This window comes from Centruroides sculpturatus, unplaced genomic scaffold (assembly GCF_000671375.1).
Source record: "Centruroides sculpturatus isolate CEXI.00-Female unplaced genomic scaffold, Cexi_2.0 scaffold83, whole genome shotgun sequence".
Lineage (NCBI taxonomy): Eukaryota > Metazoa > Arthropoda > Arachnida > Scorpiones > Buthidae > Centruroides > Centruroides sculpturatus.
In genome coordinates this window covers 201,192-218,190 of record NW_019384393.1, presented here as the reverse complement: position 1 = coordinate 218,190, position 16,999 = coordinate 201,192, and the positions used below count along the sequence as shown (strand labels likewise).

Below are 16,999 nucleotides of genomic sequence, written 5' to 3'. Positions count from 1 at the left end.
ATAGGGTTAGAAACATGCACCCTGCGAAGGATAGAAATATTGTAGTCATAAGACTAATGCCCTCTAACTTTTCTATATTACTTTTGCTTTCGGGTACTAAGTGGTTGACAAATAAAACGAATTTTAGTGGTGAAGAAAATCTTTCTGGCTTCTTTCGTTTCTAACCTGTAAATTGAAAACTTTTTTCTAACTGTCTCTTGATATCTGGCTTGCTCCTTGGGGATGAAAGAGACACTGGGGTGGGGATGCCGTCTCCTGATCGATTGCCATGATTTCCCTGGGTGGCGAACAGCGCCAACTGACGCCTGTTCTGGATGCCTTCGATGTGGGGCATTGACTACTTTACTCGATTAGGGTTGTCCATTATTTTCTTCCCCTTTTCTCCCAACAAGTATATGTATTTTTATTCAATCTTTTTAATTTGAACTTGACGACGTCATAAAATTTTCATCGTATGCATTTTTTAAATTAGATAATTGAATTCATCCATGTTGATAACTCATATAACTTATCCGAATCAATTCTGAAGGGATACGGGTTTTTTTCTCCCCCTATACTAATGCAAAAAAAAGAGAGAAAAATATTAAAAATTGCCACGTGCATTCTATAATAAAAAATATAAAACTTGATAACTCTATTAAGCGCACTATTTGTCCTTGTTATGCAGTAAGATTGTTAAAATAGCAAATTATAATTCCGAAAGGTATTGACATACAACTTAGGGTTTTCCCCTTATTAATTGTCATCTATATTTGATTATAATCACCTTTCAGCATGCCAATGCAGTAAGAGAAGGCGTCGGTGAAGGTGTCTCTTCTGTCATATTCCTCCACCCCTTCGAACTACTGTAATCCATAGCAGAAAACCTGTATTGATAGATGACCCATGACTGATTATCTTTAATTGGCTCTGCTAATCTTTATAAATTATGCTACTAACCGAGTTAAGTAAGCTTGTTTCAGTAGTATTTTAAGTAGCAATTTTTGGTATTAACATTGGCTTAAGCCATTTTAAAGGTGAAAACACGTTAAGAACTAACTTTATCTCCTTTAAATAATTAACCATTAAATTTAAATGTTACTCCTTTCAACTAAATCTTATTTTTTTTGTTAATTTTTAATCTATTATTTCATTTAAAACATTCAAAAAATTATAAATAAAGATAGAATAATACATTTTCTGTTTCGAGATATCGTATTTGTTGTATCATAACGCAAAATATATTTTTCTGGGTATAGTTTTTTAAATATTTATTAAATTATTTTATTAAGCATTTATAATGGCGTTAATTTCTAGACGAAGTGAAGTTTCTGAGGGTGATGAAAGAGAAAAAACGATTTTCGTGCATTGAAGGTGCTTCCCTCTATCGACAAAAAACCCCACATAAATATTAATGATTCTTCAACAAATTGACAAAATTTATAAATAAATTAATCAAAATAATGAGAGATTGTTTAAATATTAGAAAAAATTAAGTCTTTAATAACACAATCTAAATGTTTTCTTATCAAAATATTCAACAATTATATGCAAATTAATTGAAAATTATAAAGAAATTTTATAAAAATCGTACGTTTCCAATCGAAAAATTCGATAAATTGGCTAAAATTTGGTAATTTAAATGCTGAATTACAGGTTTGAGATGAGATTTTTTAAAAAACAAATACGATTTAAGAAGTTAAATTTTGCTCAGAAGACATCATTTGCAGTAAAAGCAAAAAGATTTGTCAAACTGTAGAAGGAATTTCCTTAGAAATGAATGTTACTTAAAGAAAGGAATTCTTTTTGACACACAAAGCGTAAAATCTGTGTGTATATTAACTGCGCGGCTGTAAAGGTTTCTTATCTGCGCTGTTAGAGCTCGATCGTCGGTAGGAGCCATTAAGATTGGAAAGCGCAATGCGAGAAATTTCAGTAAATCAATCAGTTGATGGCATCCCTAAGGTGACCTTTTGTAGAAGATTCCATAGTATAGTTCATATTGTTACCGCTAGGGGTCATTACTATCGACTGCTGGAAATGACACCTCTCGGCCATTTTTCGTTTATTAATTCCAAAGAAGACGGAGGGGAAAAAAAATCGACTTTTCTCTTTATGATCAACTTTAACGTTGAATGAATTAAGAAACTATCCTACTATAGGCTATTTGTCGCTGTCGTAAAAATTCCTGTAAGACCAGTGGTTTTCAAATAAGGTGTATTCTAGAAAGCAGACTTTTCTTTAACGATTTTACGAAGCAGTCGTAACTATTTTTTCCTTACTAAGTTCTTTGTGTTCGGCCCGATATACTCCAAAATTTGAAATTGTTACGGTCTAGACGCATCTGTTGTCTGCTACTCGCTGAAGCGAACAGATTATTAACGTTCTTGGTCATCCACAAAAAGAAAGATTTTAATTTACAAACCAATGGATACGAAAATCCTAAAAAAAATCTCTGCAGAAACAAAAAAATAGATAACTGGTTTGCCGTAAATCCGCATCCGAAACTGTAATAGGCTCTTTGCTATCCATTTCCACTAATTACCTAATTATGACATTAAAACTGATTATGATTCAATTCCATCATTGAGCGATTATTTAATTGTCTAACATGTAATTCGTCCTGTAATATCAGGAGACAAGTCTAGAAATCAGAAATTAATCGTCTTCCATAACTAATTTTGCCACCTCATTAGATTAATTATTACATTTAGATAATTAGCTTATTAACATTATTAACCATTAATGAATTCTTACTTAATTCTATTTATGAAGAAAGTTAGTTTCGTCTACGATTCAAGGGCACAGACAGATCCGAGAAAAAGAAGAACGTTACCGAGTTTAGAGTTTGGTGATGGGCCAATAATTCATTGTTCTCTCTTTCTGAAGATTGTCACTCCATAATAACAATATTCAAAAGGATAAATGTTTTTTTTTTTAACTTTTAATAATTGATGAATAGCTTTAAATTATGCAAAAAAGAAAAAGAAGAGAGAATTTACGATATTCGTTTGATGAATGGTTATGCCTGTATTAAAATTGATAAAAAGCTTCTGAAAACATTCCTAGAATATTAAGAAAAAACGTAGAATGTTGTATAAAGCTGTATCTTTTATTAAGGGAAATTTTCCCATTTGTGACGCATCCATTATCTTTTGCATAAAAATGTCATCGGAAGTAATGTTCTCTTATTTAAAAAAAGGGTAAGTAGTATTTATTGTGTTTTCGCTGCTTGTCAACTTCGTGTTGAAAATTTTTCGTTTATAGATATTCCTGTTAAATGAGGCAAAGAAGAAGCGATTATTAATACGGAGGGAAAAAAATAATAAAAAATGATAGGGCAATACCGAAAAGAATAGAATATTACATGATTTATCTTTATTATACTTATCGTTAAAATGAGATATTAGAGAGTAGATATTGATAAAAGAGAATCTGATATTTATTATTATTTAAAAAGGTGGTGTAAAAAACGGTTAAAGTTAAAAATGTTTGGGTTTCGACAGAAAGATGACCAAGCGACGTCCGAATGTCAAGGACAAGGACGAAACTCATTCTCTTTACATACCCCAACACCTGGAGGTAAGCAGTGCGCATGACCGGAAGCTCCGACCAAGCGAGTGAGAGGGGAAAGAGAAACCGAAGTGTGCTGGAGTGTGAGCGCAAGACACCGTGGGAGAACAAGGGAGGGCAGTTCAACCGCCAGCGAGAAATAGTGGAGTAAAAAACACCCAACCAGGTGGTCCGAGCGCCATGGGTCTGCAGTGTGCGCGTGTGTCTATACGTACGGAGTATGTTGGTTGAAGATCAGCCGGTCGATCCAGTAGTTATTCCTGGGTGCTGCAAGCCTTACCAGCCAGCATGCGTATATTCATTTCCTACGGGAGTGGAAGCTCCCTGTGAGACATTGTCTCTGTGACGTGGCACAGGGTAGACGGCGAATATTGAATACCAAAACCCCAGTCTGCGACACGCAAACGTTGTGGTGACATCGAAAGAAACGGACGGATAATGTCTCGGCGTAAACAAGCCAAACCCAGAGCTCTGAAACGTAAGTAAGGCACGGTGCTGTCGCCCATTAAGTGTAGTAACCGTCCCGTTACTCAAGCCGGTGTCTGTATGTTTAGGTGACGAAATGGAAGACGACGAAGACAGTAAAGAGGATCAACACGCGCCGACCGAAGACAGGACGACACCGAATGGAGGTAGGAAGTTCACTTGTGTGTAGTTAGCTGGTAGAGCCGGTACTCTAGGAAAGGGTCAGAGGGAGAGAGCGGGCGTTAAATGCCGAGCGACGCGCAGGTGGATGTCACATCGACTGTTGCCGAGACTTTATCAATGTCACCATTTAAGGGTAAACAATTAGCGGCCTCTTTAATGACTTATTTTTCCGTCAACAGATGTCTTGCTTTCTTATTTAATTACGTTTCTGTTGTTTACTTGGCGCGTAATTTATAATCATTAGAAACTAATTGTGCCCGTTCCAATTTGCAGTCAGCCGAAATTTATTTTCTTAGTTCGTGTTTTGTGCAAGGTACCACATACAATTGACTGGTTAAACGGCTCTAAGTTTAAAAAATCTCATTTCTCTTCTGTCTTAATTTTATTATCGATCCCTAATTGATCAAAAGCTTAGATGTTTATCGCGCTAATCTTATTTTTAAGGATTATTCTCTCTGTCTCTTAATTATACTTCGGAAGAATCGTGACTTTATTTAAGCATTTTCGAGTCGCGTGATAAAAATTAATTCGAATTAAGTTTTAATAATGTTTCAGTTATTGAATGTTATCGTGATGATTCCAGTTGGAATTCCTCTGCGTGTTAGGAGTGTCCTTATCGCTCTTATTTATCCTAGACACATTGATGTTGCGTGCCAATATAATTACCAACATTCAATTTAATTCAATTGAATGCAGTTGTTAGGTAGAAGATTGTTTTTTGGAGGGAAAAATCCGATCTGTACTAACAGTTGCTTAAATCGATTTTTAACATTTAACAATAAGAAGTTCCATTTATAATGTCACCCGCTCTTAACATTAGTTTTTACAACGATCCTTCTGTACCAAATGTACTATTGCTAATTCTGGTTTAGAGTGATGTTGTCACGTCGAGGAGTATTCCAAAGGGGCCTTACGACAATCATCAGTGGCTATGTCACGTCCAATGTGGCACCGTACAATCCCTTTGCGGACAGTCATGTCATCATAGGCAATATCATCCTCTTCTCATTCTTGGTATGCCGGATACGAAGAAACTGAATTGCGCGTTTTACCAAGTAAAAATTGATATTTAACCTCAGAAAAAAAATGCTGCTGTACAGTAGACACCGAAACCTGACTCGTCTTGTTTGAATATCCATTTTCTATTCTACTTTGTCTTTAAAATATTCAAAAGGGGTAATAGACCTATTCATAACTGTCAAATACATCTGCTTCATAATGTAAGTGTTGTTTTACTTTCGTGCTCGCTGTTTCGGACATTTTGCTTTATAGCAAAGAATACACTTTAACGTTTTCTTAAATTTTATATTAATCCAAAGAAATTTTTTTCAATCAAATAATTTTAAAAACTCCTCATATTGCAAATCAAATATTATCATTAATATTTGAAATCTTGTATAAATATTTAAAAATTTTTCACATAATTACAACGTTTACTTAAGAAAAATTCAAACTTTTTTTGATTATAATAGGACTTCTAATTTTCTTAATCGCTTTGAGCGTTGACAAGTTTCTCTAGAAAATTTTAATTAATGTTTAGAGATAGCTTTCCAATTGGGTTATTATCCTATAAGTCGTGTAAATGTTTTTTTTTTTTTCTTTATTTTCCTCTCCACTCTTTCTTTCGAAACTTTTTCCTTTTTTCGAAAGGCATGAGAATTATAGATTAAAAGCAATGGTATTTATTCGAATCTAAAAAAAAGGACGTGAACTCTCCTCCCTTCGCGTTTTCATCTGTAATTACGCCTTTCCCACATCAGACCAAGTAGTCACGTGATCCCCATCGATCATAGTTTTGGTTGACGAGAATAACAGCGACTTGTATTTGCTAATTAGACATATTGTTAACACGTCGACATCCGAGGAATAGATCTGCCAGATTCACTTTTTCATTTAATTATAAGCTTCAATTTTTAACCGAGTTAGAATTTTTGAGAAGCTTAAAGGGTTTTTCGCGAATTATCTAAGTTTGGTCATTCCAATAAAATTTTTTTTTAATATAAACTGTCCATGAAAAAATCTCATACATCCGACTTGTAATACCATCAGATGGTAAAAGCTATGTGTGTGAGGTTTAACTAAGCTACACAAAGCACAGTTACTGTTAATTTAATTGTTGAAAATTATTGTCGATACGATGAATATCGGGAATATATCAGGTTTATCTAAGAGACCCACCCATTCTCTTTTTCCTGAATTGCAAACCTGCCGGAAGTTTTAAATTTTTAATTAATGTAATAGAAATAATATTTATTTTAAAAAATATATATCTAAAATAACCTGATTGGAGGATCTAAATATATGCCAACCCTCAGTTTCTATATCAAAGCATTCTGAAAGAGAATATTAAAAAAAAATTCCGAAATCGAAAGTTTCCAAAACTTGTAATCTAAATACCTCCGAAAGAAACAAAATTTCCATCACCCAACCGTATTCTTTATACCTGTTTGACTACATTTATTGACAGGTATCAACAGGTGTAGGCGGTCATATTACTTCTGTTCTCTCCGCCCATTACTCGTTACCGTTGTCCTTTGACAAAACAGTTGACATACATAAGACGAACTGACGAAGGCGTTGCCTCTTTTTTTTATCCTTGTAGTGTGAAAAACAGAATTCTGCATGATTGACATAATCCGAGTTCGCTTTATCTCTAAGTAAAATGACGTCACAACCAGGGATAAAGGGAAAGTAGACATTTCTCGGAATGACCTAAAGGCAGGTTAAATGGCAGGTGGTTCTGTTTTCGAAGTTCCAACCGGAGAATACTGAAATGTACCGATCAAGGAAAATGCCTGCCACAGGCACTATGGTATCTCGTATTCCATTGGAGAATTTTTGAACATTATTTTAAGACAGATGATAAATTTGTTAACAGTCGTATAAAATATTAAAAAGTTCTATTAATAATTAAGATTTTCAAGTTAATATTTGTTTGGAATTCTATATTTAAACTCATTTATATGAATAGTCAACTTTTCTATTTTTTTTTTAAATTAAAAATAAGTTCTAATTTAAACCATTATATTAATTCGTAGTGTTAAATCGAACAATTTATACGCTCTAATTATATGCATGATATATTTCCCTTGATTTTCTTCCTCTTGTAAATTTTAATAAATATTCGCCTGAAATCCTTTCAAGGAAAAAAATTCTTTAATACTTTTTATGTACCAGTAATAATTATTAAAACTTATTTTAAAAATAAAATTAATATTTGTGTTTGTATTTAAAAAAAAAGGAAAAGAAGAGAGTTAGAATGAATTCTCTGTTTCTGTTTGACTAAACGAAATCCCAATAGGGAAGAAAACTGTCCGAGATATTCCATATTTAATCATTAGTTCGAGCAATGCGCTGGAAAAGAATCCAAAGGTTGCATTCTTCCTCAAATCCACTTTGCTTTGAGCGAAAAATGTCCAAACATCACGCAGGTGTGATTTGGAGATCCACTCGTCGTCATGGGAACCAACTCCATTTGCATAATTCCATAGGCCATGTGACTCCCTTTGGAATCTTCTAAAGGTGTTGGATTGAAGTCTAGAAGCGATCCTATTTTACAACAGTCTAAGTTAATACCGACAAATAAACTGTTGCTTGTAGTAATTAAATTCAATACTTCTTGAAGCATTTTAAAATCGAAATTTTCCATATAAGCTATAATTAATTTTCTCTCAATTAAATAAAATTATTAATATACTTAACCGAAATAATATTTCCATCACTCGAACACATAAAATAGGGTTTGCAGTACAATCAACTTTTAATCTTAGTATAGTAAAAATGCAGCCTTACACAAATATTTCATTCTGGTTAAACATATCCTGTAAGGAAGAAGTAACTTATCTTAATTTATAATGAAGGAAATCTATCGAAAATGAATTGAATTCGGTTAGCAAAGTTCCATTGTTAGTGATTTATTAAGCTATTTTTACTTGCACGTTTTCCTGTAGAATTGCGGATAGCATGATGATGTCTAATATTTATTGTCAAAGAGTTGATCGGGGCAGCAGCGAGACAACTTACTATCGAATTTATGTATCTGGAAGAATTTCGACACACTTGTTATAAAGAAAGAAAGGGGAAAAAAACTGAAATGAAACCTTAATATTTGAATTATTATCGAAAGCATAATACGCAACTCTATCTTCTAACATGTGAAATTTTTTAGGAACCGGAAATTCGGGATGAATGGTCAATGTTTCAATTACAGTCATTCTCAGTGAGTGTGTAGTCAGTTATGCGTACCTCTTACAGCCTTGTAGTAGTCTTGCAGACTTGAAGTAACTGGAGAAGTTGGACCTTCCCTTCTCTAGCGGTCGTATTACGTCTCTAGAGGATTTTGGCATCCCCTCGAGAGATTCTGACGTGGCTTCCCTTGAGCTTTGACGTTGCTTCTCTTCTCTATAATGTCTGCCTAATGATGCTTTCTACCCAGAAGCCCGGTACAAATGGTATCGTCTGTTTTCTTTTCATAGTTTATACTAAACATATTTTTACAATTATACTAAGAAATAAAATATCACGCCTTGTATAAAATTCGACTCGACTCTAAGCGAATAAAAAACTTAAAGTGTCAAGAAAATGCAGTAAATTTATTATTAGCAGCTTTATAATTATCGTAAAATTTTTAATAAATCTTAAGTCTTTTGTTAATAGAACCTATAAAATAATAATTATTAACTAGTATCACGTACAAGAGAAAACAAGATTTTAAATTATAGGTCTACTTAATTTATTATCGAAAAATAGAAAAAAATTTTTTGATTAATCTTGTTAATGAATGAAAAGCTATTAGCAAGTTATAAACAGAGTATAAAACTGCAAAATTATTTTGTTAACATTAAAAAATAATACATTTTAAAAGTAATTCATATGCCAATTTGAAAAATGAAAATTGTATTTCTTAACAACAATTTAATAAAAATAAATCTCCGATTTGTATTATTTTTCACTTTATTAAAAAACAGTTAATTAAATTAATTATGAAAAGAAAAAATTTAATTAAATTAAAAGCAATTTGATAAAGTATATCAAATATAAAAACATAAATCTACTATCACATCAGATCAATTGAAGAGAGTTCTTTTGAGGAATAAGTCTTAAGTTGACGCATCCATCATGAAGAACAGGATGGATCCATGTTTGCCTAAAGGAGAACTCAAACTTTAATACTACCCTTTCGGCAGTGAATATTGTAGATATTTTACTAGCTTCATGTGAAAACGTAGAATGGCGCCACGCTCTTCCCTCGAGTATCCCCAGTTATTTGTCAAGTCCCTGGAAAGATAGACATTGGACTCAATAACTTATCACTGGAGACTTCCTCCTGTTCCGTTGTTCCTCCATATAGCCATCCACTTTATTTTCTCATTTTCTAGATTGTCTCATGAATTTTTCTCTCTAAAGTTTTTGATCTGCTGGGATGACGTAGAATAGCTATCTAAACTTAATTCGATGCTGGATTCGATTTTAAAGTGAACGAGTGAGATGATGGAACGTTTTCAACTGATAGATCTGTTCATGCTTATAATAAGATTATAAATAAGAATATAATACTCGTTTTTTGTTCCTCCAATCTTCCTATAAAATAAAAGGCGAGGAATAAAAAAAGGGATGTAAAATTAAACTCTTCATCCGACGGGAATTTTCTGAAATGGTTCCTTGCTTAATATTTTAAAAAATCTGTTTTAGTCTTCTTGGAATTTTAGATTTAAAAAAAAATGTTTTCAATGTAAAATGAAATTTTTGGATAAAAGAAATGATTTTAAATGCATTAAAAATAGTTCAGACGAGAGAATTTTTCTTAAAATCGAAAGATTTACATCAAACAGGTCCGCTTGCTCCTAATGACATTATTAAAAGACCGTTATCGAAAACTGCTGTTTCTTCCAATGCCACAATAAACACGGGGTTATGCTCCGAAGCCTATCATCATATCCACAAACGTGAAGAAGTTCCCTTCGCTTGCCCAATTAGATTATGTAAAATTACACGTGCTTCAACAATGGGTCGTAATTTTAACTATTTTGCTCGGTAATTTCGTTAAAAAAGCGCAGTTGTTTTGAATTAGTTACCACCCACGTAGCACAACAGCTTTGCGTGTTTGAGTCGTGGCTAATTACAGTCGGTTCGAAGGCTACTTGCGTGGCTCAGTTTTCTTCCTCCTTTTGTTTCCTCACTCGGTCATTCGATTGTCCCGTCTAGCGTGATCCCCAGAATTAGAAGACTTCTACAGATTAAGAACATTGAACGTGACCGATTGGTACCAATTTACTAATGTTATACGGCATTAGCAATTTTAGGAAAAAAAGAAAAAAAAAAAAATACATTTCAAGTGGTTCTCCGCCCAAATGAATATCTGCCATATGAAAAACAGAAATAAAGTTATTATAGTCATTTTTTAAGCGTAGTTATCGTAACAGGAAACTGATTAGAAGATTCTTTTCTGATATTAATCTCTAAAAAATAATAATGATTGGTTGATATCATAATAGCTTCTTTGCATTTTTGGCTTATCTCGGAAGTTAAAATATCTTATACATTAATTCATTATTGAAATTAATGTTTGGATTATGTACTCTTTCGGGTTTTTAAATAGCAGTTTAGTTTTTATAATAATCCATAATAATTCCTTCTCTCAAGAAAAAAAAAATTATATTATACAAGTCATTAAAAATTATTATACTTTTTAAAATGCTAATTTAGTTAATATTTGATTTCTTACAGCTGTTAACTTTAATTGAATAAAGCAGACAAACTGACGTTCCACGTAATAACGCATAGATGCTTGGTAAATTGCTTCGTTGTTGTTAAATTTTCGAGTTTATTGAATAAACAGAGAATTCTTTATATACATAAGATGATATTCCCCTTTTTAAAATGAAAAAAAATTGCTGTTTTTTAATGCGTTGGAAAAATTTTTTCGCGTTATATTTTTTCATAAATAAAACACGAATAATTATATAATACTTTACTTCAAATTAATTTTACTTGGCCATTTATCCATGTCGACTTGGGAAAAAAGGTTGCAGACTAATTATAGGTTCGAGCACAATTCTTTAGACCTAAAGGCTAAAGTTATAATTAGGATATATTACTTGACATCTGTGGCAAATAAAAAATGTATATACATATATATATATATATACTAATTCTATGCTTTATGTTTTTAATATAAATTTAAAAGTTAAAGAAAGATCCAAGTTTGAAATGGATTTATTACGTTTAAATTAATTCTTGGCATAATGATGAATTTAGATACGCTTGTCCCGATTAATGGTCAAGAGATCAATTTGAAACCTAAAGACACAAAATGGTCTTTGGTAGTCGAAATAGTGTACTAAATAATTAGACCACTTAAATACTTTTGAAAAATTTATCATCAGAAAATCAACCCATGCATTTTAAATAGACCTACTTAATTTTTTCTAAGTAGCCTAATTTCCTAAAAAAAAAAAAAAAGTAAATTCTTAGGACTGGACTTGTCTTTAAGTCCTTTAATTACTTAATTTATAATCTTAAAAATATAAATTTACATAGAATTTAATCTACATGATTTTATTACACAGTCCTTTATTAAAATATATTTAAATGTATACAATATTTATAGAATAATAAATAAATTTCTAGTTAAGATATTTATAAATCGTCTTATAAAGTAGTGCCGTTAAATCATTAATTGGTTACTACAGCGAACGTTTATTCCATGGCCTCAAAACTACAATGGCTGTAAGCACTATTATTGTTAGCTATTGGAATTATCCCACAGATAAACTTCACCCACTCCTCTTAGCATTCTTGTAGCATTCATTTTTATCCCCAGGTTACGTCTTTGACGGGGAAAATACTCATGAATAAACCAACAGATCGAATACTGAACCCGAGGCAACGCCTAAATGGACCAGATGTAGGATTTAAAGGGGAAAAAAAGAGTGAATTGGAAGGGGCATCCCAAATTACTTCGAACACTGAAGATCTGTTGATAATTTAATAAAAGTGACACAAAGTGCGCCATGATTGTGGTTTTAATGGTCGCGATTCAATGTAATTAAAGGCCCAGAAGCACTTTGAAAAGGTCCCCAAACTAAGAAGTCGATTGATTTGGATTATAGATGAATAGTAACAAAGAACTGGTTTATGACAATAGCAGTATAATGTTGTATTGCATTAATTATACATACTTAATCACTAGTAATTAAAGATTGATATGATTGATATGTCCCCTCAGTATACGGGAGCGGATAAATTTGAAAGAGATTTCCTGGATCGTCTCATCTTCATACATCAATTCGGCACCTCAATAAAGCAAATTATGATATGACATGTTTGTTAGATGATAATAAGTCTCCAGTTAAAATTAATTAACCAACGGAATGATTTGTCTGAGATTCTTAATAGCTTCCATTGAAAAATGAACAAGATCTTCCTCATATATGCGTGTGAACGTTATATAACTTTCCAGAATAAAATATGGACGAAATTAAAGTTGTTTATATTAAATTTATCATTTAAACTTACTTATGGACGTTTTGACATATTTCTATTTAGCACGAGGGGAATCCCAGCTTACGAGTGATTAAATTCCTCCTCTTAACTGATGGCTTTTTTCATAAAAAGAAGAAAAACTCCAAACTGAATTTTTTTCCATTTCTTCCATATTTATCGCTAAACTAAATATATATTAAATTCTTAACAAGAAGGCTAATTAAATAAAATAATTTGAAAACGTTGTAACACAGTTTTCGATAGATTTGTAATTTCGGCAATAATAAACATTAATTACGAATTTCAAATAATGTAATTGTTATCGTACGATCATTCGTAACTGTATTAAATTCGATATAAACTTAATTAGCAACTTCCTGGACAATGAAGAGGCAAAAACTCATTTTTATGATGGCTTAATAGGTTTAAGGTAATAAAGCAGTTTTTTTCGTATATGATGATCTATATATCATTTTTATAATGTATGAAGGAAAATTGTTCAATCTGTATTGTAAGAGTGGTGGTGGCCCCCGAGGATCGCACTCCTCCTTTTGTAGCTATGCCGAAGCCCTATACAGATAACTCTATCACTATTATTGTAACATTTAATTTTACCGTAGGGCTTAATAGGCTACTATTAAACACACCTTTAAACCATTAGGCTCCGACGATTTCATTCTGAACTTCCAAATAATACTTGAATGCTATTATTAACAAATTGCTGCGCAATATTTTATATTGAATTTTAACTAAGATGATATCTTCGGCATCGAAAGTCTTTTGGGATGGTTAGATCACACCTTATGTGACCAGCCAGGCTAATCTTAATTAAATCGTTCTGAACTTTAGTTTTAGAGGATTGATGATGCAGAAAGTCTCCAGTCATCGAAGATTACTTCGTCGAAAGAAATGTATCCCCCAGCTATGTTAGTGTCGTTAGGAGAATAAAGGGCGTAGAAACAAAATTCAAATATATGAAAAAAGCAGAATGGGTTTTAAAAAAATTTTCATTCGTATTCTAAAGGTAGCTCTTGCAGGGTCCCCCTTTTAACATCCTAAGGCTACATCTTAGAAATTACGAGTTGAGAAGGACTAAGTCTTGCACGCGTAACTGGTGATGTGAAACTTCAAACAATAGTCGTTTTTTTATTGTACGAAAAAAAATTTCAAGAATTCTTACAAATGTACTGAATAGATGAACTTTAATTCTACTAAAGTCACGATTATTTTACTTAATGCAATTAGGTCATAGTGAAGAGTCGTAGCTAAGAGAGATCTTTAGATTGCATGACTTGGGTATTGTAAGATAGAGCCGAACACACGAATGAATTCTTTGACGATTCAACTTTATTACTTTTGTCTTTCGAAAGCTGTTTGGCTACTGGAGTGTCTCCAGGCATACCATCCGACCAGAGGCAAACACTTCCACAGGTGCCTATAATTGGACTTGGGAACGTGTGAACAGTAAGGGGAAAGTACACGTCACGTTTGCTTCCCCCTCTTTGCCTTGTCAACAATAGGTCATTTGCCTTGCGCTCTTTCTCTATTTGGCAATAGTGATAGAGATGATCAAAGGGTGTGCCTCTCTCTCATAGCGTGTCGATACTTGTGTCCAAGCCCGCAGGTTAGATGTTTAACATCTGTGTGTCGTTCAGTCCTGGGAAAACGTGAGCTGTTGAAACAATTTAACACGACCGTAACCTCCAGTCACGTCCCCCGGAGGAGAGGGTAGAGAAAAACTATCGCCTGAGCTCGTAACCCTGTCGACTGTGTAACAATAGCACCGAACAATGATGTACCAATAGGTGATGTGAACTTGCAACCTTCGGGATCTCATTGTTTGTCAACGAAAAGATTCGATTGTTGTGTACTTAATTGTAGATGATGTTACGGTTAATTGTTACTTGCTATTGTATTGCGTGCTAATATAGATAGTAAGAATAGCTTTGAAAGAACACGATTATATTTATACTTACGACAGGCTACTGGAATCACGTTTCTCTTCCATCATTAATAGTAAATGAATATTTAATTAAAACACTTGAATTTATAACATTTCGATCAAATTAAATTTTAAAATTAATATTTTAAATTTCAAATAATGCTTACCACTTACTGTACAAATCAATTATTAAATTTCACATTTAATGATCCGAAAGCTGTTTATTAGATCAAAAATTAATTAAGATGTGACTAATTTGTCAAACTGTACAATACGATTTATAAAATAACTTTATAATAATTTTTCCATTTCTCGTTCTGCTAACTTTCATTATTATACAAACTAATAATTAGAATTCTTACTTAAATGAATTTTTAAAAAATTTGAACGTTTTTAGTGTTTTTAATAATCTTTTAGATCACGAGTAGCTCATTTATCCCAGAAGAGTACCCCCTTCTCCCATAACAAATTATCATCAAAGAAAAGATAAGCTATTATTCATCGCAGATTTAAATCAATGGAAAGAGAACGTCGTTAACCTTCTATAAAAATACTTCAATAACGTTAAATGATGCCAGCACAGATCTCTAAGGGCTTCGAAGACCCTCTCTAAATCACAGCAGCTCGACCTGACGTGCCAGATGCGAAAACCGTGACAGGAGGATGACCGACTGATTGTATATCTTTCGCTTCCTGGCCAAACAAGACAAGGGATGTTGCGGGGATGTCACGAAACCATTCATATATTTCTTACCGTTCAACCTCAACCGTAACCAATGTTCAGGTGTTTAGGAAAGAAAACCGTTGACAAAACAAGTTTTCAAGCACAAGCCTCTCTCCGGGATACTAATGTGCTCTACTCTTCTATAAATTATAACCGGATTCTTTAAACTTCAAAAACATATCGTAGCTTTTAAGTTGGCAACAGAGAATCAATTCAAACATTATTTATAAATAACCCTCCCAGTCTTTCCAATAAATAGAACTGTCTGTAGTTTGGAAATTAAATTTTATTTTAATTTAACAGTCACATAATTAATTGTATGATATCTTATTCAAACAAGTTTTTATTTGTAATTACCAATAACGAAAAATAGAAGCGACAAAATCTTAATTAATAGCTTGATCTGTATAAAACTTTTTTCTTCCTTAAATTCTATTGTATTTCTCCGTTTGAAATGTAGAAATATTAAATAAATTCTAGATTCTTTCAAATCAAAGTAATCGGGAACAGTGCAAACTCTTGTAATAAACCTACATGTTGCGGATCGCTGCACTAAAAACATTTTGACCTTAGAATGCAAATGCATTGTTTCTCTCTTCTTAATCAATTCTTATTTTTCTTGCCAATGAATAATAATTTACAATTCAATTAATATTTTACTGCAGTTCTCGATATAATAAGATGTATCTAATGTAATTAATTAATTAAAAATATTCTATATAAAGATTTTTTTTCGGGAGTAGAAATTTCCAAATCCTGTTAAAAATAAAACCAGAATGCTTCATTTAAAAACTACCTCTAGGGTTATTCTCTTACTTCGGAAGTTTTTTAATCTTGAAGGTTTTATTCTAAGCACGCCACCAATCAAATAAAAATTTAACGAAGGTAATTTAGAGCAATTTTGTTTTGTAGAGTTGCCTAAAAAGTGGAGAAAAAGTCTCAATACGTATCAACTTTGAAGTAAGATATTCAATCAAACTGATTTTGGATATAAAATTGCAATAAAAAATATATGTTATATTACAAAAAAAAAAAGTTATCTGTTCGTTTATCTAAACAGTTTTTTTTAAGATTTCAATTAGCAATTTTTGGGGAATTAATCCTGATTCATTACCGTCTTGATTGGATAAAGACCAATTACGTACAGAAACTAATTATTAGTTTAAAAACTTAACTGAAATTTAACTTGTGTATTATTTGATGATGATCTAATCTTTAAAATAATAATAAACTCGAATAGTGTTACCAAGTGGGCTGTTCAACATTGATCTGAATCTACAGGTTGCTGTCCACATCAAGAACCAAGTTTTTTTTTCGTATATACGATGTTATCTTCAGTTTTTACCTTCCAATTGTGTAGAAAGCCTTGAATAGTAGGCTTTTACAGAACCATAATTAAAAATAGACTAGTTTACCCTTGAGGGAGAAAACAATGTTTTCTTCTGTTCGTAGGGGATTAATTACGGTTTTATTCCAAGATGTTCTATCACAATAAATTGATGTTCGGAACCCAATAGTTAAGAGAACTTTTTAAATAAAAAAATAAACTTAAGCCAAATTGATTAAAGATTTTCTCTAATTTATATAAGCTCCTGATTAATTATGGTCGAAATGTAAATGTTTAACAACAACCCATTACCAGCGTCTTT

The 16,999-nt window shown here is 32.3% G+C and overlaps 1 protein-coding gene across 1 annotated transcript in view; it reads left to right on the top strand.

Moving 5' to 3' along the window:
* The first annotated feature begins 3,050 nt into the window (after positions 1 to 3,050).
* The window catches only part of LOC111618288 (zinc finger protein 423-like), a 56,512-nt gene continuing 42,563 nt past the window's right edge, over positions 3,051 to 16,999 (top strand). Inside the window, exons 1-3 of the mRNA XM_023359782.1 lie at positions 3,051 to 3,182; positions 3,486 to 4,030; positions 4,107 to 4,184. Coding sequence (XP_023215550.1) covers positions 3,991 to 4,030; positions 4,107 to 4,184 — 118 coding nt within the window. The 5' untranslated portion in view covers positions 3,051 to 3,182; positions 3,486 to 3,990. The remainder of the gene's footprint in view (positions 3,183 to 3,485; positions 4,031 to 4,106; positions 4,185 to 16,999) is intronic.